General features: G+C 50.1%; 2 protein-coding genes across 2 annotated transcripts in view; both read right to left on the bottom strand.

The window, feature by feature from the left end:
• Window positions 1-5,551, bottom strand: part of prkcg (protein kinase C, gamma) — a 30,612-nt gene extending 25,061 nt beyond the window's left edge. Inside the window, exon 1 of the mRNA XM_035407539.1 lies at window positions 5,105-5,551. The gene's annotated coding sequence lies outside the window, so the exon portion shown is untranslated. The remainder of the gene's footprint in view (window positions 1-5,104) is intronic.
• LOC118230135 (glutamate receptor ionotropic, NMDA 2D) lies at window positions 1,083-27,041 on the bottom strand. Its single transcript, XM_035422976.1, has 16 exons — window positions 26,672-27,041; window positions 20,780-21,338; window positions 20,062-20,328; window positions 18,843-19,171; window positions 17,956-18,070; window positions 16,159-16,364; window positions 15,813-15,981; window positions 15,357-15,510; window positions 14,780-14,905; window positions 14,028-14,257; window positions 13,441-13,601; window positions 12,306-12,493; window positions 8,989-9,221; window positions 5,623-8,547; window positions 5,329-5,484; window positions 1,083-1,301 (listed from the first exon to the last, which is right to left on the bottom strand). Coding segments are annotated over exons 1-16 (6,039 nt in total). The 5' UTR covers window positions 26,674-27,041.
• Window positions 27,042-27,080: the final 39 nt, after the last annotated feature.

Below are 27,080 nucleotides of genomic sequence, written 5' to 3'. Positions count from 1 at the left end.
CACACACACACACACACACACGCACACACACACACACACACACACACACACACACACACACACACACACACACACACACACACACATTCGCTACATACAGTGCCGTACATAGTTAGATAGACGTTTACAATAACAATATAACAGACAATAGAAAACAATAGACAGATATTATTTAAAGAGAGTCAGATTTTATGAAGCAATTCTCAGGAAGAAAGTGCAGCACTGACCCCCACCCCAGACAATGTAAAAACAACTCATAATAACCAAATCATATTTTCGGGGATGGACTAGTCTGGACTGTACAGTACAAAGACCCCAAGATCCCCTGATACACGCTGATCATACAACAACATCATAACAATGCATTTGAATCCATGTCACCTACAATATATGAAATACAGTGAAAACACTGCAAATATGTCCAATACATTATCCCATTCCCTGACGTAGGGTCCCCACTGCAATACAACACTGGACAGTGTTTTTTTTTTTTAAATGCTGCATATGATTGTTTCTAAAACTGTACCACTGACTAGTGTTGTCTTGCTAAAATAATAATGTGCTGTGTGATTATTTGTTCTGCTTCAAGTGGCCTAGCTTCGATTCGTTTGCTTACGCTGCGTCCACAGAGCCCGAGAGAGATTACCGCTGCGAGCGTCAGTCATGGCAGCCTCCGCTTTCACGCGTGCATATGATCTTAAAGTGCGTACGATTTCAGCCCTGATCTGACACTCCCCCCAACCCACCCCCTTCAAAAAAAAAAACAAAAAAAAAAAAAGAAACTAAACAATACAAAATAAGCCCTGTTGCACTCATGGTAAATGCCACATCTGCTTCCTAGTTCAGGGTTGAAAGGGCAAGTGCTGTGATGTAATGCAAAAACAGAACTGCCATGAAGACACTGTATTGTAGCCCTCTCGAGTCCACTGAACACGATATGCGTCTTTTTTTACATTTCTTTTAAATATTATTTTACCTTCCTTCATTTAATCACTGGAACCAACCCTCAAGAACCATCTGCACTTTGAAACAAACAAGGCAGCACAACAACAACAACAAAAAAAAGAAAAAAAAGCGATTAATTAAACTGAATATAATCCAGAAGCAGAGCCAGTGGTAGCAGAGTGCTGCTCAGCAGGCTGTGTCTGGGACGGCGTAGGGCGCGTGGCGTAGAGGACGGTGGCGTGTGCGCGCACAGCACAGCACAGAGTAAACCCGGAGGACCGCGCACAGTGGACGGTGTCACGCAGCACGGCGCAGCAGAGCGCTATACGGGCCTGCTGACACAGTGCAGCGCATGGCTGTAGAGAAGGGAAGGGTTTACCGGCTCAATGCTCCACGGGGAGCGGGAGGGGGAGGGGGAGGGGGAGGGAGGAGGGAGCATGGTTACACCGAGCCATTACACCCAACCTCACCCTCCCCTAGGTCTTTGCTGTTGTTTTTTTTTTTGGTTGATTTTTTGTCTCCCTAAGTTCCAATGGAGCATTTCAGCACACAAGGTTTCACAATGACCCTTCAATGGTCTATTTTAGCAAGAAGCAATTAGTAAAAAAAAAAAACGAAACAACAAAAAAAAAAACAAAAAAAAAAAAGAACAGAAAGTTCCTATCAAAACCTTTAGTCTGTTCTGCTGGCTGTACAGTTTTTAGCCTTGCGGTACAGCCTCACAGTGCAATGCAGCAATATTCTTGAGCGCAGTACTCTACAATAGCCCACAGTAAAGTACAGCACATTGTGTTACAGCACGTTGCAGTTGCACACCCTGGTCAAGTCCATCCCTGTGCATGACAGTATGCTACATCATGGAGGGAGAGGGGGCGGGGCCTGTTCAAGCCAAAAAAATTACATAGTGCTACACTGCATAACATTGTGAACATCAGTCCAGGGTTGGACAGTGCATTACATCAGGTGGTTGTATGCTGCACAGTGTAGCGCTGCACCGCACAACGCTGTGGAGTCCAGACCGACGCAGGACGTATGCTACATTGTGTTTCTCGGGTACACAAACGGTTACAGCGCTGCACAATCCACCGCGGTAAGGCCCCAACCCAGGGCAGGACAGTACGGTACAGCCCAGACTCTCTCTACAGTGACATGGTCATCAGATACGCGCTTCAATCACATCGTTAATTATTAATTACATTGTAAATTAATCATCATCGATAATCGATCAAGGAGCAAGAACACAGTATCTACTGGTCTCTGTTTTTTTGCTAAGTGAGAGACAGAGGGACAGACGGAGAGATAAAGACAGAGTATTAGATGAATGATAGAGGATGAGAGCGAATGCTAAAAGACATAAGCGTAGAGTAGACTGATAGACAAAAGACAGATTCATAGATAATAAAGCAACCAGATCAGTCCAAAGACTGAGAAACTTATAAATATTGCAAAGGTAAATGGAGAGATAGGTGGACGGTTAGGTAGTTTTACAGTCAGAAAGACAGGTTGATAGCGATAGTAGATACAGATCGATGGAGAGAGAGATAGAGAGAGAGATGAGACTTATTTCTCGTCTTTTTTGTCACAGGCACTAATGTCTTCACAGTCAAATAGGAGGAATTGAAATTTTAAAAATGATTTCTGTGTCTAGAATTGCTACGAAGCTAAAACGTTTAAAACTATTTTTCTAACACTTCCTCCGAATATACCAAACTTAATTCATATATATATATATATACCTATTTATATATATTTATTTGTACATATATATCTTGATATAGATAAATGAAGAAAATCGTAATGATAATTTAATATAATGGTCAATAAAATATCTAGTTAAAATCACAGTATAACATGGTACATTCTCAAAAACGCAGAGTGTATGTATATATATATTATATATATAGTTCGGCAAAATGAAGCTACAGCGTGTAAAATCAGTCCCATCCATGCAGTCACAGACTGAAGTATTAGGGCCTTGCTATAAATCAATGATATTCACTCATGGGTCAAACTTGATTAATGTCGATTGATTTATTATGCACTCTTCAAACTCAAAGGTTTAATTGTGCTATGTTTCCCCTTTGAAAGGGCCGACGTTCGATAACAGAGGATTCGAGCTAATTCTGGACGCTACTCAAAAAGCTTAACTGGCCAACACAATAGACTTTGATAAGAAAATTGGCCCTTCATTTGTCTGAAGTAATTTCATCCCATATACCTGCACTCATACTTTCTGGTTTCCCACAGAAGCTATCAAAGATAAGCGGTCACAAGAAATGCACCGTAAACGGTGTTGACTAGGCAATATGTGTGAAACAGAAATAAATTTGTTTTGAAAAAGGCTGCCAATACCCCGTGTCTGTGACAACATGCGTACACACATTTACTCACATTGCAGTTTAACCCAAAAATTCCCAATGGCAATTAACACAGTTTCCAAAATGCTACATAGTCTAAAAGTATGCCTACTTTGCTACATCATGTCAAAGCTACATTCAACTACAAGGGGGGCAATTCTGTTATGACTGACGTTAGACAGCAGAAAAATGACATTGATAAGTATAATATACAGCAAACTTCTTATAGGAAAAAACAGTATGGCACAATGCTGTTATTAACAAAACTACTTAAATCACTCAGTTGATATTTATAAATATTCTGTAATTTGGTAGGTACTGGATCCAGTCAATAATTTGAACGATTGGTGGTTGTTACGAGGCTTGCAACCTCCATTGACACTAGATGGCACAACAAAAGAGTGAAATACAAGAGATTTATAACAAAAACTTATAATTACTTGGTTTGGGAGGATGAGAGCTCAACTGATTTTTTTTTCCCTCTCATCTTGTTGTTTGCGTACTGTCCTTTAATAATGAAAAGAAAGTTACACGCTAACGTATTTTTAAAAAAGATGTGACCGCCAATTCAATCCATTCAATTCACTCATTATCTACCGGTGGGAAAGCGGCAGTTAGACACAAGATTCTGAGGGAAGATAGCTAGCAATTTCCCTCTTTACTCATGTTACTGCTGTCTTGCCATTTCCAGTAATCTATATGAGATAACATATGCATCTTCATTAGCCAGGTCTTCTCACATTTTATCTGGGCAACTGCCACCTTCCTTATTAATTTAACAATAATTAGCTGTCAGACCGGCGATCTCCCATTCTATTCAATTTGAATTTATTTGAATACTATGTAGTGCCATCTAGTGGCAGTCCCGAATATTGCTAGTAATCACGCCAAACATTTTCTTGAAAAGAAATTATGAAATGCTCAAATTGAAAAAAGTATGGCACTTTTATCGAAATTAAACGACTGGAACCAGCATTTCAAAAGCTTTGACTAAAATTTGGCATTCATTCTCAAAATACCGTATAACATCAGTCATAGCTGACTTACCCTGCTGTTAAAATACTAACACAGTGAGAGCAATATATAGAGAGGCTAAAAAAGGAGGAGGGGAAAGTAGGAGTAAGAAAGAAAATGAAACCAGAAATAAAACTGCTACATGTTTTTTTTCTTCATTATTTCAGAAGTCTGTTCCTTTCAAACAAAGTGACATCACCAAATGCTCCTTATAACGATGATATCAGCATTCACAGTTCTGATTGGAGAAGAGGAAAGATTAAGAAGGGCTCCAAGCTAAATCTGACTGGGGCAAAAGAGTCCTAAAAAAACATGACATCACTGCTTTCACTCTCATTTGGCGGGAGTATCGGAGTAGCTCTGTGTAGCTAGTGCTGTTAGCGAGGAACAAAATGGTTCCGGCTTGTTGCGATGACCATCCACAGAAGCCATTACAGGAGATAAGAGTGGCTGTGAGTAACTAATGAAACAGTGGCATTGTTCATCAAAGAACAGACTCAAAAATAACAGAGTCTACAATATGAATATTTATATCTGCTCTTCACTAATATGAATGGAGAGGACAGTTGTAGGAGAAATGACACGCTTATCTGAGCCATTCCAAAGGACTGAATAGTATGCAAATTTCTAGGATACTATTTACTGTTCGTATTGAAAAAGTGAATAGCTGGAGCAGTCTTTATGGAGCCAAAGAGAAAACGAGTGGAAACCTTCGATAAACAAAGCATAATCGCGTAAGTAAAAGGATAAAGAGGACTTATTTTTGTAAACATGACATCATTACTCACAGAATAGAGAACCGCTATCCATTGTTCTGATTGAAGGAGAGGACAGATGACATCATAATTCTCAGCTCCGTTCGAAGGAGAACTGGAGTCGTAACAGACGCGGCATCAGCGCTGACTGAATTGGCGTGTATCACCTCCCAGTCTCGCCTCACAGTCGCGCGTTCGAGTACGTGAACGAGTTCCCCAGTTCGGTGTGCATCTCCCTCTTCCATTCTCTGTCATACTTCGCTCTCCAGGCTGGAGAAGTGGGCGGATCCCCTCCGAGAGCACAGGCTCTTGGCCTTCAGGGGCAGGTGGGGGGAGTAGAATCTCCGTGGCTGGGGCACTGAGCGTAGTCTCTGGTACTGCAGTTTGGCGCTGGTGGCGGCCATCCCGGGCGCCTGAGGGGCGCCCGTCACGGGGGACATGACGGAGGGCGGGGACACGGAGGACGAGGAAGGGGGCGGGGCGACGGGGACGGGGAGGGAGGAGGAGGAGGGGGCGGGGAGCGAGGCGGAGGGGAGGGACGGGAGGAGGGCCTGCGGCGGGGAGGGGAGGGGCTGTGCGGAGTGGTCAGTCAGTTGGGCCTGCTGGGTGCTGAGGTTGGACTGGCTGCCGGATTTGGGCTGATTTTTCTCGGGTTTGGGGGGCAGGGGCTTGGCCTGGGACCCGCCGCTGAAGCTGTGGCAGTGCGGCAGCAGCTCCTCCTGGCTGCGGGAGGAGGCCCTGCCCCGTTTGGAGTGTGCGTGGGGGCGGCCGGGAGGGTACTGGCAGAAGCAGGGGCCGGACTCCCGCCCCCTGTCCCGGGACCTGCCCTTCCCCTTCCCCCCTACTTTCGGCTTCTTCTCCGGCTTCATGGGGAGCTTGTCCACGGACCAGTACCGCCGCGGCGGAGGAAGCGCCGCGGGTGGAGGGGGCCACTGCGACCCCAGTCCCCCGCTCCCCCCGCCCGAACCCCAGCCTATTCCCCCTCCCGAGCCCCAGCCGCCGTCCCCCCCGGCCCCCCACCCGTCGCCCCGGCCCAGGATCGAGTCGTCCCTGCTGTTAATGCTGCCTCCCTTCTCCCTGGAGGGGTAGGTCCCGAAAAACCAGCCCCCTCCTCCTATGCCCCCGCCTCCTCCTCCCATGCTCCCCTCCCAGTACCTCTCGAACCTTCCGAATTCCCCGGAGGACCCGTCGTCCGAGAAGCTCTCCTCGGCCCTGCACCTGTCCCTCTCCGACTCGGACACGGCCCCCCGGCCCGCGGCCCTCCTCACGCGGTCCTCCACCCTCTCCCGGTCCTCCTCCACCTCGTCGCCGCCGTCGGCGTCGTCCTCCGAGTCCCACTCGTGGAAGGACAGGCCCTCCCTGGTGTGGGCCCTGCCCCTCTCGTAGTGCAGCAGCAGGGGCCGCCTCTCTCCCGCCCTCCCGCCCGCCTCCCTCTCCCCTGCCCCGCTCTTCCGTCGCTTGCCGGAGGAAGGCCGGAGAGGATGAAGGGAGGAGGGGGGCGCGTCGGCGGACGGGTCGCCCCCGCCGCCGCTCACCCAGAACTTGACGGACGCCGGGAGCTTGTTGAGGTTGGGGTAGCGCTTGGCGGGCGGCTGATGGCGGGACCGGGAGCGGGACCGCGAGCCCTTGCGCCGCCGATCCCTGCTCCTCCGCCTCCCGCCGTCCTCCTCCTCCCTGTCATCCCCGTCCTCGTCACCTCCTTCCCTCCTCCCCCTGTCCCTCTCCCCTTCCCAGCCAGAATCCCTGCTCTTTTCCCCAAACGTACTGCGATACTGGGCCGAGTAGGACGAGTAGTCTTGAGACATCCCTCCATCCCTCTCTCCCTCCGCCTCCGCGTCCCTATCGGCCTCGATGTCCCCCTCCTCAGGCTCCGAGCGCTTGCCCACCGACGCTTTCTTTCTCTTCTTCGTCTTCATCTCTTTCTTCTTCCTCTTCTTCACCTTGCGCCTCTTCCTCTCCCGCTCTCTCTCCCTCTCCCTCTCCTCCCTCTTTTTCCTCTTCTTGCTCTTCTTCTTCTTCTTCTTCTTCTCCTTCTCCTTTTCTTTCCGCCTCTTCTTGTCGCGTTTCCGCTCCCCCGTGCCCGCCCCTCCCCCGCTCCTGTCCCTCTCCCGCTCCCCCCACCCGGCCCACCACTCCTGCAGCTGGGCCAGCTGGCTCCCGCCCCTCTCCCGCGCTCGCTCTCTCTCCCCCTTCAGGAGGCGGGGCTTGCGTGGCGGGACGGGGGGCGGCGGGGGCCCGTGCGTGAGGGAGCGGGGGGAGATGAGCGATCTGTCCCGGTCGTGGCCCAGCAGCAAGCTGGACTCCTCCGTCAGCTCCTCCATGTCGTCGTCGTCCTCCCCTTCGAACCCCTCCTCCCGGTCCCTGCAGCTCTTCGAGGACCCGGACGAGGACGAGGACGGAGAGGTTGAGCGGGAGGTAGAAGCGGAGGAAGAGGAGGATGTGCTGGAGGTAGAGGAGGAGGTGGAGGTGGAGGTGTAGGGGAGGGAGGGTGACGGGGACGGCGGGGTGTAGGTGGGGGAGAGGGGAACAGGCACGGGCAGCGGGAGGGAGGGCGAGTGGCGGCCTCTCCTGCCGACCGAATCCCTCGCTCCGTCCCTCCCTCCCCCTCGCCTTCCTAGAGGAAGAATGTTCTCGTACAAAGGCCCCCCAGATTCTTTCAGTTTCTTGGGCCGCCGTTTTCTCCAAAAAGCGGAGGGGAGAGGGGGGGAGGGGTGTGGTAGTGGGGGGTTAGGTGGCAGAGGTGCAGGGGCCTGACTTTTGGGAGGCAACCGAGGGGTTCCCAAAGATTTGACCCCCTTCCCCTGACCCCCTGCACCACCACCCACGGCCACCTTCTTCCCAACCCCATGATCTGCACTCTTCTCCTGGTAGAAAGCCACGGCCGCCGGGGGGGGCTGAGGGTGGCCCCTCTGGGCCGTCTTAGGTGTCTGGGAGCCTCCGGCGTTCGGGTCCACGCAGGGCCCCAGGCCCTCAGGGTCAATGGGGCCATAGTAACGCTTGTATCCATCCAGGCCGCCGCCGCCGCCCCCACCGCCGCCCGCCCAGTTAGGAGCGACCTTCTGCGGGAACGGCCCCATTTCAGTAATCCCGCCCCTGATGCCGATGGGGTTGGCCCCGGACGTCTTCGGGAGCCTCCAGCGGTCGACCACGGCCGACCTCCGATCGGGACGCGGGAGGAAGGTGGAGCAGGGGAGAGGAGCGCCCAGGATGGGCGTGTTCGCGGCCCCGAGAGCCGCGCCGGAATGCGCCGCCGTCGGGGGCGACCCCGGGAGCGGCGTCTTATAGGCCTGCTGCGGCGGCTGGGGCGGCGGCTGTTGCTGCTGCGCCATGGAGATCGCGGGGTTGGCAACAGCTGCCGTGACGACGTGTGGCGGAGGGGGAGGGGGCATCATGGCGCTGTGGTGATGGGTAGGGAGGGTGGGTTTCGCTCCTCCTTGGGCAGTTTCGTCCTCAAAACTGCAGCAACTGTACATTCCCTGCGTGAAAGACAGAGAGAAATAATTACATAAACACAAGCATATGGACACTTAATGACAGTTGCTACCGTTTGGCACTGAAGGCTGGCATTACAATTTAAGCCACAGTATTTCCTGTAGTGTGCAGTTGCCTTTATTACCTTGAATCCTGGAAGCATTTTATGCTTACACTAGCACTACACTGCTCTAGCAAGCCACAGAATACTGTTCTCCCTAGCATCGCTGGAGAGTGCTCTTCACTCCCCTAATAAGAATCTGAATCCAAAGTGATTCGATTCTTATCTTTTCACGTGGGCCCACATTGGTATGCATTGGTTCGCACGCTGCAGGCATAATCAAATCAGATGATTTGATGCATACTAATACTGCTGACGCTTCCGTAAGCACGTGCTTGTGAGCGGAGTGCTGCGGGGGTGGGCAGTGGCGTGCCTCGGCGCTCACCCTGCTGAAGGCCAGCAGGAAGTCCAGCCTGCCCGAGTGGCCCATGCAGTGCCTGAGCCTCCAGTAGACCAGGTGCTCCCAGGCGAAGACCAGCAGGCTCAGGCCCATGGCCACCAGCAGCATGTAGAACACGCCCGCCATGTTGTCGATGTCCAGCTTGGAGCTCATCACCTCAATCTTGTCGTTGTGGCAGATACCCGACAGCCAGAGGCGTTCCAGCATCTCAATCTCGTCTGGGGCGACAGAGAGGGGGGGGGGGGGGGGGGGGGGGGGGGGGGGGGGGGAAGAGGGGGGAAGTGAAGAGGAAGAAAGGGTGACGCGAGCGGGCCGAAGATCAGCGACCCCCCTTGTGAGGGGGAACCCATACCTCTATTACCATTCCATCCCGAGAACAAGGGGCACAGAGAAGGTTGGAGGTGACGTACAAAAAAGGAAAGAAAATTGATGTGGCCGGGGTGGTGTGTTCCTGTATTACCATTATATGCAGGCGGGGGGGGGAGGGGAGTGAAAGGGCTGCAGGGAAAAAAAGACATTCCTTTGACTAGCCGCATTATGTCAGAACATTTGATTGGACGGGAATATTAGAGCCAGAAACAGGGCAGAAAGGGAGAGATTGTGCACCATTATGACAAACAGTGGGAAGCCTCCTCAGTTTGGAGCCAGAGAGAGGAGAGGATGGAGAAAAGGGTAGAGGAGGGGAGGAGGGGAGAGGAGAGGCAGAGGAAGACGGAATGTGGAAAACAGGGAGAAAGAGAGAGGGGAGAGATCATTATCATTTAATTGTGGCGGAGGGTGGACGGAGAGTCTCTCCAGTGTCTCCGCCACGCGTAAGGAGGCTCTCGAGGGTTCCTCGGCTTGATTTTCTCAAACGAACGCTCGTCATCCGTCCGCGGGGCGCCGATCGAGCCAAACTTTTTCGAATCAACAATCTGCTCCATTGTTTCCAATTATCCCATCATCTCTGATTTCATTGTTTCAACGACTCCTACGTTAACATGATGATTGACAGCCAATCTGAGCCAGACAACCAGGATTATAAATAGAAAGTCTCTCCTTTGAATTTCAATAAAGTGTCAAGCTCTTGGTTTCTCCCTAGATTTCTCCCTAGATATTATTATTATTATTGTTATTATTAGTAGTAGTAGTAGTAGTCATGGTAGTAGTAATATTCTTCTTCATTTTCCTTCTTCGCAGACTATTTTAAGTATCTTAGGTTCCAGGGACATATCTTCAAAAAAATATACTGGAGTTTGTTACACATAATTCAGCCGTTATGGGGAGATACATTACTTTACATCTACACTCATTAGGAGCAGACCTGGGTCAAACACAAATTCGTTTTGGATTCAAATACTTTTCTATGCTCTACTGATCTTGTCTGGTGTATTGGAACCAATGAAATACTCTCAAAAAGTGCAAACCCCGCCTTCTGGTCATCTTGGCAGGCTCAATTACACCAGGCAAGATCAACAGAGCACAGAAAAGTATTTGAATCCAAAACAAATATATATTTGACCCAGGTCTGATTAGGAGATCTCAATTTTGGCTTTTTTAGTTATAAGGAAAATAATTCTCCTTTCACCTCAAACTTAGGACAAAGCCCATTGGCTATCAATTTCTGACAGATAAATTGGCAAACCCTGGAAAAGAGTCAGGCAGTGGACCGTCCAAATCTCAGAGTCCATAAACGTCATTGTACATTTTTTCTTTTTTTTTGCAATCCAACCTAATGGCTCCTAAAACAGTGTATCCACACCGTGTTTACACTGGCTTGTTCAGCAATTAATAAAAGTTGGCACAACAGACTGTACAATCTACTGAACATGATTTTGGGTTAGTCTGCAGGTTCTGCAGCTGCACAGCATTTGTTCATTCACCATGACAACAGAGCTTGACAAGAGAGGATTATTTGGCACATCACAGCTGAACATGAGCCTAAACACATCGATTATTATTTTATCCAGGATTTGTTTGAAAAAGATCTCCGTCACCCCAATAAAATAATTGCGCCTGCCTATGAGGAATAACTAATTTTTTTTTTGTTTTTTTCAACAAATTACAGACATAGGAATAGGCCCCTCCCCCAGACCATTAGGTGAATCCACCGGAGAAGCGCACCGCCAATATTTATGCTTACCCGGCTAACGGCGGCTGATTGCGGTCATTCAACTTGGTGGCGAGAGTCATTTCAAAAGGAAATCAGACTAAATCGAAGGGCAAACGGATAATTGCAATCAGGCACGCCGTGGATTAGAACGCTGACTTGAGCGGGAGGCCGACGGAAAGAACGCAGCGACGCAAATCTCGAGAGTTTACGCGCGGGGCACGGGACGCGGAGGGAACCACGGCGACGGGGGGAGGGGGGGGGGGGGGCACGGGGACAAACGCAGCGCATGCCATTTGGGGAGAGCCGGATACGCGCTTCAAATGCGTTTTTTCCCTCCGGAATGTAAAATGTGTAATCCTTTGGTTTGTAATCCCCCGTGATAACACAGCACCATTACAACATTCATCTCTTTTTAAAGAGAAAAAAAAAACACTCAACACCATTGTGCTGCGGAAGGAACGCTGCAAATACAAGGGCATGTTTCCTGCAGAGAACGCCTCTGTTTCGTTTCAGCTCTTCGTTTCTCACGGTAAGCCATTTCCTGGGCCTCGGTATTTAACAGCGGCGTTATTTAATAGAACTTGGCATCAAATAACTGCATTATCAATGTTTAAGCAGCTCAGTTACTGCGGCTGCGGAGAGCTTTGTACTTCACACCACAACCAAAGCCGATTTAAAAACCTAGACGGAACATCCAGTCGAAACAATGCTCGGGATGTGTGTGGCAAGCAATACAATGACAATTAAGCGTTAGCTTCTGCAGCAAGCGCCGCCAATGATGCTAAAACATTACACAGCAAATCTTCCCTCCATAATCCTTAAAAGGGGGAGAAAAAAAAACTGAATGATGGATGAACATGCTGTACTGCGGCTATATCATCAAGCTCCAGTCCTGGAAGACACCTCCATCACTTTCAACACGTAACTGCAGCAGCCCCAACTTGATTTTTCAGCCATTCGCTTCAGTTTGAAAAACAGGGATACCTTCCCTGGACAAAGGCCCCACATCAAATTTTGCAGTTGAAGTAGCCAGGTAAAAGAGGAAGGCAACCCTCTCCGGTATTCTCACTAGTTCTGCACACCGCACTTCTCTGCTTCTCGAGTTTAAGGTCCTTCTGCACCTTCTCCCCCCCACCTTCCATGCACCCCCTCGACCCCCCACCCCCCCACCCCCACCCCCCACACACCCCACCCCCCCACTGCTCCTCACCGTCTCCCACCAGCTGGAGCAGGGCCAGGTCGAGGGGCCTCTTCCAGCGCGAGTTCTTGTGCAGGGCGATGCCGTAGCCCGTGGTGGCGAAGACCTTCCCCGAGCCGATGGTCATCACTTTGCAGCCCTCGTCCTTCCGAGCCATGTAGTTCAGCACAGCTGCGTCGTAAATGAAGGCGTCCAGCTTCCTGCGCAGAGAAAGGGAGGGAAGGATTTATGAAGCATTCCAGCGCTCTCTCTGGATCTGCGTCTCTGCCAAACAGTGATGGCGACGATGTGCTGCTGCTTTGACTAAGGGCTACAACCGCAAACACCGCCTCAACTGCAGGCTGCTACCGCGATTATTACCGTTAATCTTCATCCCCATCGTTACGATCATAATTACACGTCAGTCTTCTGGTACAGCAGCTGTATATGCATTTTTAATGATCAAATAAATGTAATTATACAACTACTGCTATTAGTCACATTACTACTACTATTACCACTACTGCTACTACTGCTGTTACTACCACTGCTTTAACCACTACTACTACTAATACTACTAATAATAATAATAATAATAATAATACTAATTGTTGTTGTTGTTGATTTTGTGTTTATTTGATTTTTAGCGCTAGTATCATTTAAAACATTAAAGTACTGAGGAGCGAGAGGGGGGAGGGAGGGGACAGATGACAAACAGCAGAGTCTACAGCTATGTGTACAGAAATGATGTGACTTCTAAGCACATAAGCGCTGCTTTGAATATGACCGCGGGGGAGATGGAAGGCAAGGTGTGACATAAGCTTATGAAAATGAATACGGGAGGATTAATACATACAGATGTGGCAGGGACTTAAACGGAGAGGGTAAAGTCAGAAAGGGAGATACAGGGGGGAAAAAAATCCCACTGCCACAACTGCAGCAATGCTTATTATGTAGGGAGAGATAGAGAGAGAGGGAGAGGGAGGGGTGAGGGAGAGAGGGACCCAAGAAAGAGATAAAGAGTGAGAGTGAGAGAGAGAGAGAGAGAGAGAGAGAGAGAGAGAGAGATGCAGGCAGAAAGAGAGTGAGAGTGAGTGAGAAAGGAAGGCACACAAGAAAAGAGCACAGGGGGGCGAGAGAAAAGAATGATGAACTTCCTGGCACTGACCCAGTCTTGAGGTTGGTGATGGCTTCTTCCACCCCTCTTTGGTTGTACTTGATCATGTACTGGTGCATGTCGGGGTAATTGCTGCGGATATTCTTCTCGGTGCTGCCGTTGGGGACGGTGCCGAACTTGAGGGGGGGGTACTGCTCCGTGGGGTGCTGGAACTGACAGGCGGGAGAAGGGGGGAGGGGGGGGGGGGGCAGGTTAGTGCGGTAGATTCACACAGGCGGGACCACCTGGGGCCAGTAAAAATCAACTGTGCAGGAGAAAGAGACAAGAGGGCTGAGCAGCACACTGCTTAGCACAAACAGCTGAATGGATTCGCTCACACCAGAGACTCTTCAAGCCTCCTCCTTTAGAAACCTTTCTCTTCGCAACACTCTGGCCACAGTAATAGGCACTATGTCTTCCTTCATTTTTCTGCGGTAGAGTTCCCTGCTCCCTGTCTCACCCGTTCACTCCGCAACGCTTATTTGACTCTTCTTCCTTTTCAAACGTTCGTGACGTGCTCTCGAAAAACGCAGCGTAATAAATTTCACCACGTTCGGCGCTCCAGTTAGGCGACCCCAGCCCCAGCGCGAGGCGTCTACCTTTTTGTCGCTGAGGCCGGACACGGTGTCGATGTACTCCTCCTGGATCATGAAGGCGGCCAGGTTGGCGGTGTAGCTGGCGAGGAAGATGACGGCGAAGAAGGCCCAGACCAGCACCATGATCTTGCTGGTGGTGCCCCTGGGGTTCTCCACGGGGACGGAGTTGTTGAAGACCAGAGCCCACAGGAGCCAGATGGACTTCCCGATGGTGAACTTTGAACCCCCCACCTCTGAGGAAGAGAGCGGGAAGGAAAGAGTTAACAGCACAGCATCAACAGCCACTATCAGACCCAGAAAAGAGGGATGAAGAGGGGGAAAAAAAACAGAGGCATCACAGTACAGGTGGAACGGAAGCAGCGTGCGACACTAGCAAGAGAGAGAAAGAGAGCGAGAGAGAGATATAGAAGAGACAGAGGAGTTAATAAAAAAGAAAGAGAAGCGCGCGGTTTAATGGCCCATTTGAATGGCAACAATGTTAAATAAATGATAACTCTTTCAATATTAAAAATGTGGCGGCAGAGCCACACTTGGGGGGGGGGAGGAAAAATATTCATTTTCCAGACGGAAGCACTGCGGCTGCGCAGGCGAGCGTCACGGCAGTGGAAGCCTCGGCGTCGGTCTCCGGGCCGCGAGCGGCGGCGGCGACGTCGGCGGAACGGCGGAGAGAGAGAGAGAGAGAGAGAGAGAGAGAGAGAAAGAGAGAGAGAGAGAGAGAGAGAGAGAGAGAGAGACAGAAAAGGCCGGGCCCTCACTCTTGCCGCTCTGCAGGCTGCGGTTGTACCCCACGGGGCTGAAGAACTCGAAGATGAAGACGGTCACGGCGACCACGGTGAGGCACATGACGAACATCATCACCCACACGGCCGGGCTGTACGGCTCTGCAAGACACAAGCCGGCGCGAGGCGGTGAGAGCGGGCGGGCGGGCGGGCGGGCGGGCGGGCGGGCGGGCGGGCGGGCGGGCGGGCGGAGGAGGAGGCCCCCGGCCGGCTCTCCGGTGGCATCATTAGCAGTGCAGCAAGCTGATGCCGCATCGCTCTCGGTGTCAGTCTGAGAGCCCCACCGAGCCCACTCCATCAGGGTCCGCCACGCCACCCCGCTCGTTACCGCGGACTTTATGGGGCAGCGTGGCTTTCCACCGCCTTCTACGCTACCGTAATTCATCACCCCTCGGCGCAGCGGATTTCATTGACTTGTCGTGTCCAGGTTGTTGGGTTTTGTTTTTTTTTTTTGGTTCTTTTTTGCCCAATTCGGGCAAAGCTGTTTCGGTTGCCGCCGAGAACTCGGCGCCCTGACGCGTCCGGTTTCGGTGGGGGGGGGGGCTCCACTCACCCAGGAAGGCGGAGGGGGAGACCGTGCCGTTGCTGCGAGAGACCATGACGCTGATGCCCGTCTCCACGAAGGGGACGGAGAAGTCCACCACCTCCGACCGCTCCTCGTTGATGGTCAGGGAGCCGATCGCCATGTCGGCGCGCTGGTACACCACCTGGCGGGCAGAGAGGGGAGGAGCCGCGGTGAGGGGGCGAAACGTGGACAGGGCGGCGGGTAGCGCCCAGACGCGCGAAACGTCGTGCGCGTTCTGCTCTACAGCCTGAGCCTCGTGTGATCTCCCGAAAGAAAAAAACTGACATTCGTGTTTCTAAAGGAATGCAGCTGGGGCTATACGTTTCAAGTGCCTGGACCCAGATCAAGTCCGTGCAAATGACTGGCTGATGAATAGACATTAAAAACCGGCGTGCGAGCGACGTCTTTTTTTTTTTTTTTCGAACAGGAAATGACCCCGCTAACCTCTCCCACCATGCCGTTCCACACCCCGTCGATCTTCTTCCCGTGCTTCCCGTTGGTTACTAGGTAGAGGTCGTAGGTGAAGCCCACGATCTTGGCCAATCGCTTGAGGATGTCGATGCAGAAGCCCTTGCAGCACTGCTTTGTGGGCGCCGTGCCTTCCGGAACCATGCTACAGACACAGGAGGGGAGCGGAAGAAGGGCACGGACGCGGGAGGGGGAGAAACGAGAGAGCGCTTAGGTGACAGAGCGCAGAGAGAGAGAGAGAGAAAGCTGCTAATGAGCTGTAATACTGGTGTGAACGCGCCCCCCCACGCCCCTCCCCTCCCCTTCCCGCTCCCCCGCCGACCTGGCATTGACGGGGCGACGGCAGGGGACGGAGTCGCGGATGCAGGTGCCGGAGGCGGGGTCCGCGGCCTCCACGATGACGAACGGGCGCTCCTCCAGGGTGACCACGCGCAGGTGCTGGGCGTCGTCCGGGGGCTGCAGGAAGGGGCCGTAGCGGGACCACGCAGGGTAGCGAAGCCGCAGCACCCCGTTCTCCCACCAGCCCACCTGGGGACCGGGTACGGGGGACGGGGGACGGGGACGGGGACGGGGGAAGGGGAATGGGGGACGGGGGAAGGGGAATGGGGGACGCGGGACGGGGATGGGGGACGGGACGAGGGACATGGACGGGGACAGGGACGGGGGATGGGGATGGGGGAGGGGGAAGGGGGATGGGGACGCGGGACGGGGATGGGGGACGGGACGAGGGACATGGACGGGGACAGGGACGGGGGATGGGGATGGGGGACGCGGGACGGGGATGGGGGATGGGGATGGGGGAGGGGGAAGGGGGATGGGGACGCGGGACGGGGATGGGGATGGGGGACAGAGAAGGGGGACGGGACGAGGGACATGGACGGGGACAGGGACGGGGGATGGGGATGGGGACAGGAGTTGGTGGACCATCTGATAAACGGACACAGACTAAATTCAAAGTTATATCGGTCCAAGCTGCTTATGACCTGGACAGCAGATATCTTGCAATGAAAATCATTTACTCATTTGTAACGGATGATATGCCCTGGTAAGCAATCGATATCGCTGACAGACAACGGGGACGACTTCACACAGGGGATATAGCATTTAGCTAATAAAAAACCATCTGCGAATATTTAATTTAATAGATAAGTGACAAAATCTGGTTTCTGAAGACGAACGTAGAACAGAATGAGAATACCCACTTGAAAGGGAGTCAGTAAATTGGCAAGTCAGCATATTTAGGCATGCTGGGACTGGACTCTGAAGGGCTCATAACAGGAACAGAAAGAGGAGAGCAGACAGGAACAGAAAGAGGAGATCACTCTGGGCGCGCAAACCGCTCTGCTTCTCTCACAACACGGCAGAGAAGCTTGCTGAATATTAATAACAAATGTAGACAGGTGACATTATCCGTCTGCCTGGAATGTTTAATACAGCAGTTGGTTTCGCCAGATAGAAACATGCATGGAGATGCGTGCGCGAAACGTCAAAAGTCGCTAGCAAGGAGCTCCAAATATAGCATCCCTGGGATCTGAATGCTGATAGCGTAGCACACCTGTTGCAGCCTATTACAAATCCTTTCATTCGCTCCGCACCATAGTGGAGTCAGACCCAGCTGCCAGGAAGACAGGGGAGCTTCCTGCCACGGCCTATCACAGCTCTCTCTCTCCTCTGATGCGCGGTGGCGACTGCAGCTCTCCGCTTCTGCACTGAAAGGAGGCGCTACTGATGTCACGCGAGCCTCTCCGTGCCAACCGCTCAAACTTTCTCTGAAGGCTAACGGCGTTCTGCGGGGAGCGAAGTTTCCGGAAGATGCGTTTAAAAACGATCAGCAGAGGGAGAAACCTTTTGATATGTGTGCCAGAATTAGTCAGTTAGATCAGTTCAGCGCCCGAGAGCAGACAGAAAATACGCAAGACATAAATTTTTTTTTTTTTAAAAGCATAAAACGCTGCACCCAGTCTAAACCAGTAAACAAACGCTGCTTGGACACACCGGCAGAGGCTCGCAGTTTTTTACGCTTTTGCCTGTTTCTGTGCGACCGTTGAAAGCTGAAGGCCACAGTGCAGCGGCACATCTCTCACAGTGGTGAGGCGGCAGTCATCCGAGGGTCCCTTACCTCTTCCCACCCTCTTCCAGGTGTGTAGGAGATCACGTCAAGCGATGGGTTAGCCAGGTAGCCGTCGCTGTTAAAGGAGTAATCTCGCCCTCCCAGTGTTATGTTGCTGAAATATCTGGGACACAGAGAGAGAGAGAGCACGGCAATTACACTCACAGACAGGGGGCGCCGTTGCTTTACCCCGCCTGCACGCACAGTGTCACTCTCGCGACGCGGCGGCGGAGCGTTGGAACACGGTTGGTCGCTCAATACGCACAGCGGCGGCGGCGGCAGCGCTGAACTGCGCGCCACAGCACTCCGATACAGAAGCGAGCGACAGGAGCGACGTGGTAAACGCGCGCTGATTGGCTGGACGCGGACGCTGGCAGGTCTGGGACAAAAGAACATCACATCCGACGTTTCCTCACAAGGCTGCAGTTACAGCTGACGGACAGCGTGTGGCAGCACAAAGGTTTCAGGTTTTTTCAAAATAATTTATTTCCTATTAAGGCTTTTTTTTTCTTTCTTTCTTTATGCTCCTTCCTCATAAAAGATGCTTTCACTTCTAATAAAATTATTTATTTATCCGATTTGATGCTTTCAGCTTGATTGTCTTCCCCTCCAAACACAAATCCGCACGTACGCACGCACACACACGTCTGCGCACATATTTCATTTAAATTTCTCTAAGGTCTATTTGTCTCCCATGAGGCCTCACAACCGCTGTATCAAAAAAGTACAAAACCAAAAAAAATAATAATTTTAATGTAGATGAGATGTATTCATTCACTGCAGACAGCCGTGATGTGATGAGCAATGGGGGGAAAAAAGGGATCTGTTTTGCCAGATCACTGGATGACAAGCTGGATGAAGAGGAAGGCCATTGTGGGTGTGGCTTTGAACCCCACCTCATCCTGTCCGGGACCCTCTGCGTGTGGTTGCCGTCCGTCTGGCAGTTGCTGACGAAGTTGGGGCCTCCCATTAAGCCGTAGTCCTTCCGCAGAGCCACCGCCCCGTGCGACAGCACCGACACCCCCCGGGCGATCCGCTTCCTGGGCTCGTCCCGCCAGCCCTGGGGCCTGACGGCGAAGAGGGCCCGCGGGAGCCCATCCATCCCCAGGCCGGCCAGGGCGGGCCCCACCGCGAACCACATGTGAGAGGGGCCAGCCTGACCCGCGGCCCAGGCCGCCTTGAACACCAGGTCGGCCTCCTCCTGGGAGCAGTACAGCAGACGCACCTGAGGGTAGGGGGAACGAGGAGGGGACCGGGGGAGGAGGGGCTAGGGTTAGCACAACACACTGACACTCCTGCCTGACACTCACTGCTGTGAAGGAGAGGAAGGGGAGAGACAGAGGGAGAGAGAGGGGGTAGAGAGACAGAGAGAGAGAGGGAGAGAGAAAGAGGGGAGAGAAAGAGGGAGGGAGAGAGTGAGTAGGGGAGAAAGAGAGAAAGAGAGAGGGTGGGAGAGAGAAGGTGAGGGAGAGAGAGCGAGAGAGGGAGAAGGAGAAAGAGGGGGGAGAGACAGATAGAGTGAGAGGGAAATGGAGGGAGTACCAAAGATGGACTGAGGAAGTAAGGAAGGAAGGAGGGATCATTCTGCACCATCCATGTTCTGTCTGCTGTACTATTAACATAAAACACTACACAGCACCTCAGAATAAACTTTACCATTAAAGACACAGGAGAACTGACCCATGCTCCCATTTCAAACTTGAGCCAAACACAGCAATATGCTAATTAACCTTGATTAACACTAATGGCAAAAGCACACGTTTCATGAACAAACTGGGCTAAGTAAGCAGATGCAGGAGCCCATTAACACTGATGGGGAAAGACAGCAAGGACAGGTGAGGGTTAATGCAGTCCACACACGGGCGGTGGACACCGCACTACACTGACATAGACACTAAGGGAGACAGATTGAAGGAAAACAGTACACACCTGACAACACAACGAATGGCCATTTACCATGACATTAAAACTGAAACAGCGGGGTCACACAGACACTTGTTTCCTTGTGCCTGGGCAAACAGGCGAACAAAGGAGAAGAAAGGGGGAGGAGAAAGAGGAGAAGAAGGGGAGGAGGCAGATCGATAAATGGCAGGACGCCGTTCTTCCTCCTCTCACCTGCGCTTCGTTCTCCTTTAGCAGCCTCCTCGCGCGCGCCCCCCCGGGGTCGTCCGTCAGGTTCAGCATCACCACGTTCTTCTTCTCCCAGCCAATGAACGAGCCGTCCGTCAGGCCCTCCACCACCGACAGGAAGTCCTGGTAGCCATGGTGACGGGTGGACACGACCGAAAAGGCCGTCCAATCGTATTCCTCTAGCACTTCGAAGATCACCTCCAATTGGAGGGCCGTGGAGGAGCTGAACTGTAGATAGATCGAGCCACTCTCCTGCAGTGGGTTTGGAGGAGAACAAGGGATGTGACAGTGAATACTTTAATCATAAAATTTCCCATGACTGTAGTCTATTCATTCAAGTTTTTTTTTTTTTTATATTGGAAGCTACTAACTGCAGGCTAACCATAGAGACAAGAGGTAGCAGAGGTTGCATTTGCATCTCCTGAGCACTCTGGAACACTGTCATACAGAAAATCTGCAGTACGTACTATGATCTTCAAAGGAAGATCGCGAAAGGAACTTGACTCCATTTCCCATGAGTCACTGATCAAAACAAAGAAATCTGTTAACGCAGCTGTATTTTTTGGTGTAGTCTTTCAGCAGCTATTGAACATCCTGACGGCTGCGCGGCGCAACCGCACATGATAATGACACACATCGCGCGCAGCCAAACACGGGGCGCAGAGGCGCATGCACAGCGCGCCGTGTGACACGGATACGGTACCTGCGGCATCCTGCCCAGCCCGGCTCCGCCTCCGACGGCCACGATGGGGAGCCCGGTCTGGGCGGAGAAAAACTCCAGCATGGGGGCCAGAGGGCTCTTGGGGGACAGGGGGGCCCTCTCCTCCTCGTACACCAGGCCCTGGAGGGGCCGCGAGGCCAGGAGTTCACAGAGCTGCAGCAGCAAGGTCCTGGGGCTGCTGTCGTTGACCGCCAGCCAGATCACGTTGGCGGAGCCCCACTGCGTGATTATGCTCTTCCCGAGGCTGTTCGAAACCCGTCCAAAGGAAACCCCCGGGTGCAGCACCCTGCCCCCGCCCCCGGAGTCCATCGCCCCGATGCCCATCTCCGGGTGCAGGGAGGAGCCGGAGTAGATGACCGCGATGTTCAGGTTGCCGAAGGAGCCCGAGCTCTCCCGCTCTCGGGGGCGGAGCAACAGCGTGGGGGAGGGGTCGGCGGGCCCCGCCCACAGAAGCAGGGCCAGTAGGAGAGAGAGGGCAGGTATCTCGGCCATGCCCAGGGACATTGGAGGGGTGGCTGCGGAGTGTACAAACGGAGGGTACCTGCAACGGAGGAAGAGCACCTGTTTCAGGGTTCCGCGTTTGATAAGGAAAAGCAAGACAGTTGAAATTGGCAGTACAAAGAGACGTAGAAACGGGAGATGCAAGGTAGTTAAAAGTGATGGGAGTGAAGGAAAGTGATCAAATAGGCACTATGAAATCTAGAGACTGAGACCGAGCAGCACAAGAGAGAGGGAGAGCCATAAATAGACAGGGAGAGCAAGAGAGCAAACAGCAGACAGAATCAGACAAAGACGGGGTTAGTTATTGTGATGCATGAATAATAAGAACAATTAAGAAAACTATAAATACAAACAAACGCAGACACACACAATTTCCCAGCATAATGACTGACTGAGGGAAACAGGGGTTAATGCGGTAGACATACACACAAATGTACATTCAGACACACACACACACACATCTTAGCAAATCATTTTCAATTTACTTTCTGTGCCAACCTCCTCTCCCCTCTTTTTCCCTCTCTTTCAACCTCCCCCTCACTCTCTCTTCCTCTCTCTCTTTCTGACTGTTTTCCATGACTTCAGGTGCTAATGCAATTTCTTTGAATCAGAGGGCTTGCTGACATAATATTCTCTCACACACATTCCCTTTCTCTCTCTCTCTTTCTCTCGCTCTTTCCCTCTCTCTCTCTCTCTCCCCACCCCCCCACCCCCCCCTCACATTCTGCCGGTCTTTTGACCCTGAGGAGTCCTTTGAAAAAAAGGGGTAAAGGACTGAGAGGGAAGTCAGAGATGGGGGTTGGGGAAACGGAGAAATAAAAAGGAACAGAAGTAGAGAAAATCAGGAAAGGAAGAGGTAAACACATGATAAATCATGTGGGGCAGAGAGAGAGAGAAAGGGAAGGATGGGTGAAAATGAGATGAGTAGAAGAAAAAAGGGGAGAAGAGCGGATGAGGAAAATATAGGGGGAGCGAAGGAAAGGGAGAAATATTGATTACTAGGATGTGTATACGTGTTTGGCTTAAACAAACACACTGGCAAACCTCTGGTACTGGAGAAAGAGAGAAAGGGAGCAAGAGGCAGAAAAGAGAGGGGGAGAGAGAGAGAGAGAGAGAGAGGGAGAGAGAGAGAGAGAGGGAGAGAGAGGGAGGATCATACTGTACCATATATCACTACACTACGCTGTACGCTGTACTATTAATGTTTATGCCACACTGTAAAATACTATACGCCGCCACAGAGCACTAAACTGCACCGTTGAAAAGGGCTATTGCTAATTGCCATACCTTCATCATACGCTTTACATGTCCTTCCATAAAATAGCCCTCCCATTGTACTGCAGCACTCTCTGCTCTGCTATACAGTACAGTAACGGAGAGTTGGGCACTGGGCTGCTTGCATTTAAAGTCCTACACTGTACCCCCCATAATGGGCAGTAATGCAGTGTGAGGCCAACCTTTAATTCAATCTGCTTAATTATTATAAGCACCGGCTCTGCAATCTCCGGTAATGCCTCAGACGTGAGAACTGCTCCGATCCCTGGCGATTCAAACGGACAGTGGCTGCACAACCCACGGCCGACTCCTCACGCTGACACGAAATGCAACACGGTATCTCACATGCAGTATGACACTTACATATGCAGCTGAAACCTCTGTCAATATCAGCCAGTGTAAATTTACCCTTCTCTGGTTCGAAAGCCACATGGCCATCCATTCCTCACTTAACCTCTTCTCGGTCTATTTAGGTGCGCCTAACGATTTTTGCTCAAACTGTTCCATTCTACTTGCTTTTTAATCGTATCGTAGAGGCTAAAGAAAACCACCACGTTCACAAATAAAAATGACTCTCGTTTTTTTTTAAGCCTACGACCGAAATAATCAATACAACGCGTTCTCCCGTTCAGTTCAATTAAGATTAAAGAATGTTTCACGTGCATGTTAAAAAAAAGACCAGAGGGACCAGGGCTTTTCCCCTAGAGAACATTTTGCCTGTTGAGAGGTTTTAAAAAAAATAAATGTTTCAATTCTTATCGTGCAAGAATTACAGTAATCTGTGTGCTTTTCATTTCCCATTACAAAGAGTATTTCTGTCTGGTTGCTATAATAAGACGGATGCAGCTCTACACTCGATTTCCAGTACTGGAATCTTTCAGCAGCACTGCATACTGTGAGTGTAAGGAGAGGTTAGTAACGTTTTAATGATTTACAGTGTTTTTACTGGTTAATGATTTTTAAAATACATTATTTAACCCACTATTTCAAAATGTTACAGGTAAATAGTTTACTGCTCTTTAAGGAACTGTTCCCTTCAGGGAGGTGTATTTGTCATTCAATTGATCTTTTCAAAAAAAAAAAAGATCTAACTATTAAATATGAAAAATGAAAAGAATTTAAAGACGCCGAAGCTTACTATAGCATCCTGGTGTACATTTGCTCTGTCTGATTGCATGTTGTTCTAAATAAACACCTTGGCTGGAGTTATATTTTTTCAGACTTACAAGTGCAGCTAATTCGAGGCACAGCAATCAAAGAAGCAGGGCCATGCGCTGGAAACGAAAATGGGAAGAGCTCAGCTAACCTGGCTGAAATGCTGTGCTTTCCAAAGTGCCTCTTAAACAATGAACTCGTGTCACAAGGCAAGCGCCCCGCATGCTGAACGCACATCCGCGTCTTTGCATTAGCACAGAAGCCCCCCTGCAAAGCCGGTGAATGCCCCCGCGCCTTATCCAGCGCCTCATCCGAGCACCCCTGTGCCTCGCCGGCGCTCCCCGGGTTGTTTTCCGTGCCGAGGATCACGGCCATTGTTAACCTGACATTCCCAAAGCATGTTTTATAGATGTTCACATTTTGCCTATTTTAATTACACTCATGTTGCTATTTCCAAATCCATTCATCAATGTGATGAAGCACTTGGCCGTAAAAAATCCCCTGCCCCTTTAACCAGTGGAATGCAAGGCACAGCATGGCACCGTGCAGTTGTGCAATCTCCCATACCGAGCACATTTTGCATCCATAGGAAATGTGAATTAGCGTGGTGTTTATCAATGCAGTCCAGACCAATACGCCAGAGACGGTGAAGAGAGGGTAGCAGAGTAATCTCTTTAAAACACCAGCCTCTGATCTTGTTAAAGACTAATTGATGTTCTATGTTAACGAGCTTTACCTTAATTAGGCACATTAAAAGAAAAGGGGGTGCGTGGTGGAGGGGTGGAGGGGATTTGGGGATTTTGCATGTCCGTGATGTTTCAGAAGGGAAAAAGGGAACATATGGGGAGGAAGGAAAAGTATGAAGAAAAAAGAACTGAATGGAGAGATAGAGGAGGAATGGGGACAGGGAAAAGGTAAAGGAATGACATCGTATGGGGTGAGGTCTATGGAAAGCAAGAAATGGGGAGGATGAAAATCCCAGCAACGCATAGTCTAATGCTCTCTTTTATCTGATACATTCCTCCAGCCATGTATAACCCTCTGATACTGAATTCAAACAGCCCCCTCCCCCTCTACACTTTCTTCCCCCATCCCTCACCCCTCTCCCCTCTCTTCCCCTCTATCTCCACCTCTCCTTCCCTCCACCTCCCTCTCTCCTCCCTTTTCCCCCTCTCCCTGCTCTCTCTACTCCTCTCTTTCCCGATGCGCAACGCACTATGCAAGGAGAAGATAGATTGACACAGTGTGACTGTATTGATACTGGATGCAACACATTAACAGTGAAGAGTACATTACTGCAGTGCGCGTGTGCGTGCATGTGTGTGTGTGTGTGTGTGTGTGTGTGAGCGAGAGTGTGAGTGTGTGTGTGAGTGTGAGTGTGTGTGTGTGTGTGTGTGTGTAGGTGTATGTGTGTGTGTGTGTGTGTGTAGGTGTATGTGTGTGTGTGAATGTGTGTATAAGCATGTGCGACCATGCAAAGTTTTGTTTAAATCTAGCAAAATCTGTAAACCAATTATCAATTGGAAGAAAGAATTTTAAGATCAATATTGTTGGTTAACTTTACTAATTGACGAGATAATTTAATTGGCAGGTTATGACAAATTATTTTTTGACTGACATAATCTCTCATTCAAAAATTAAAATTATATTACTCAATATAAAATTATTTAATTTCATTTAGAATGGGAATAATTGAGAAAATTCCTAAAACATATATGTCTGAGGTGAAAATAAAATGCCCTGTTCATTATGCACATCCAAGACTACTGTAAGTCTACAGTAAACTAAAGTCCAGTCGACAAAATTTTGCATGGCAAAACATAAAGTGTTGTACTACAATACAACACATTATGTATAATAGGATGGTCAAGCAAATTGTATCCAGGTTGTAGTGCACTGAGAACTGAGTAGGCTCTCTTGAAGAATGTTTGGCCTATGGTTTATTTGAGCGAACTGTTTCAATAAAGTGATACAGGGAACAAACAATAAAAGTTCATTATAAAATATTAATGTAAAACCTTGAAATTAAACGTATAAAAGGTACTGATGGAGTACATTCTAAAAACGCTATCAAATGTCCAGCTGGGTGCCAACCACCCATTTTGATTACATCTCCGATATAACGGCCAGTGGACCTATCCAGGCACGTTAATCCATTTATACTGAAAATCCAGGTTATATATGGTAATTATTTGCATTCTGAAATCCGAATCAAAGTTCTGGTGTCATAATGAATTCCCCCCATCGTCTTACATGCAGAGATATAAATAGATACACTAAAGATTGATCGACAGTCTCACAGAAAGCTCTAGCTGAGTATGAACTACTGCATACCAACATACTATGAAAATTCGTACAGTGAAAAGTGTATATTTAATACAGTCGCACGTTAAATGTTTAACATATAGAGGCACTAACATATCAACGGGTAGAGGTTCACGGCGCATACTGGTGAGTCTACCTTCTTATGCAGACCACACTTGCAGAGAATTTTTATAACGACTGTATTGACACAGCCGTATTGACAAACAGCTGTTACAATTAATTCGCTAATTTAGCTTCGCGACTGTGTGTGCGGTGTTTGTGCGAGGGAGTGTGAGAGTGTGTGTGCGTGTGTAGCTAAGTGTCCGCGGCACTGTGTGTCCGCGTGTATGTATGTAAGATATGTATGTACGTGTGAGTGTTTGTTGAGGGCTTCAGCTCGTGAGTGTGTGCACGCGCAGCAATGACAGAGGGGTCAAAGCCCCGTTCACCGGCCGTTTCCACCTTTCTCTTTTGCTATCCATCCACCTTATTACCATTATAGCTAGCCCAGAACAAACGCCGACACCCGAAGCCCAAATTACAGTTACGATTTTATTGTTAGGACCAACCCTGAATTATATTTTAATGGAACCCAAAATACCTCCACGCACCCGCAAATAAATACTGAAATATACTTACATTTTTTTCACGAGACTGTCCCCCCTCTCTCCATCCGTTTCTCCATCATATTCACATCGTTTCCTCTGAGGTATCCTTTAACGGTTTTCCCACGGAAATATATATCTAAATATATATTGTACATGTATTCAATTTCTCGATCTCTCTCTACCTATCTCTCTCTCCCTCCCTCTCTCTCCCCTCTCTCCCTCTCCCTCTCTCTCTTTCCCCCGTTCTTTTGTTAAAATTCAGTATATGCGCTCCGTCACCTAGCAACCGTCAACCTCTCTCTCTCCCTCCCTCTCTCTCTCTCCATCACTAGCGACACGTGTTGAATGCTAAACTTAGCGGTGTGGAATAATACTAATAAAGGGGTAGACACACTCTCTCACTCGCGTATCATAATGCAATATAAATATTTACTAGAACC

This window comes from Anguilla anguilla, chromosome 1, assembly GCF_013347855.1.
Source record: "Anguilla anguilla isolate fAngAng1 chromosome 1, fAngAng1.pri, whole genome shotgun sequence".
NCBI classification, from domain to species: domain Eukaryota; kingdom Metazoa; phylum Chordata; class Actinopteri; order Anguilliformes; family Anguillidae; genus Anguilla; species Anguilla anguilla.
Note: the sequence above shows the minus strand (reverse complement) of the source record. Positions and strands in the feature narration are given on the sequence as shown.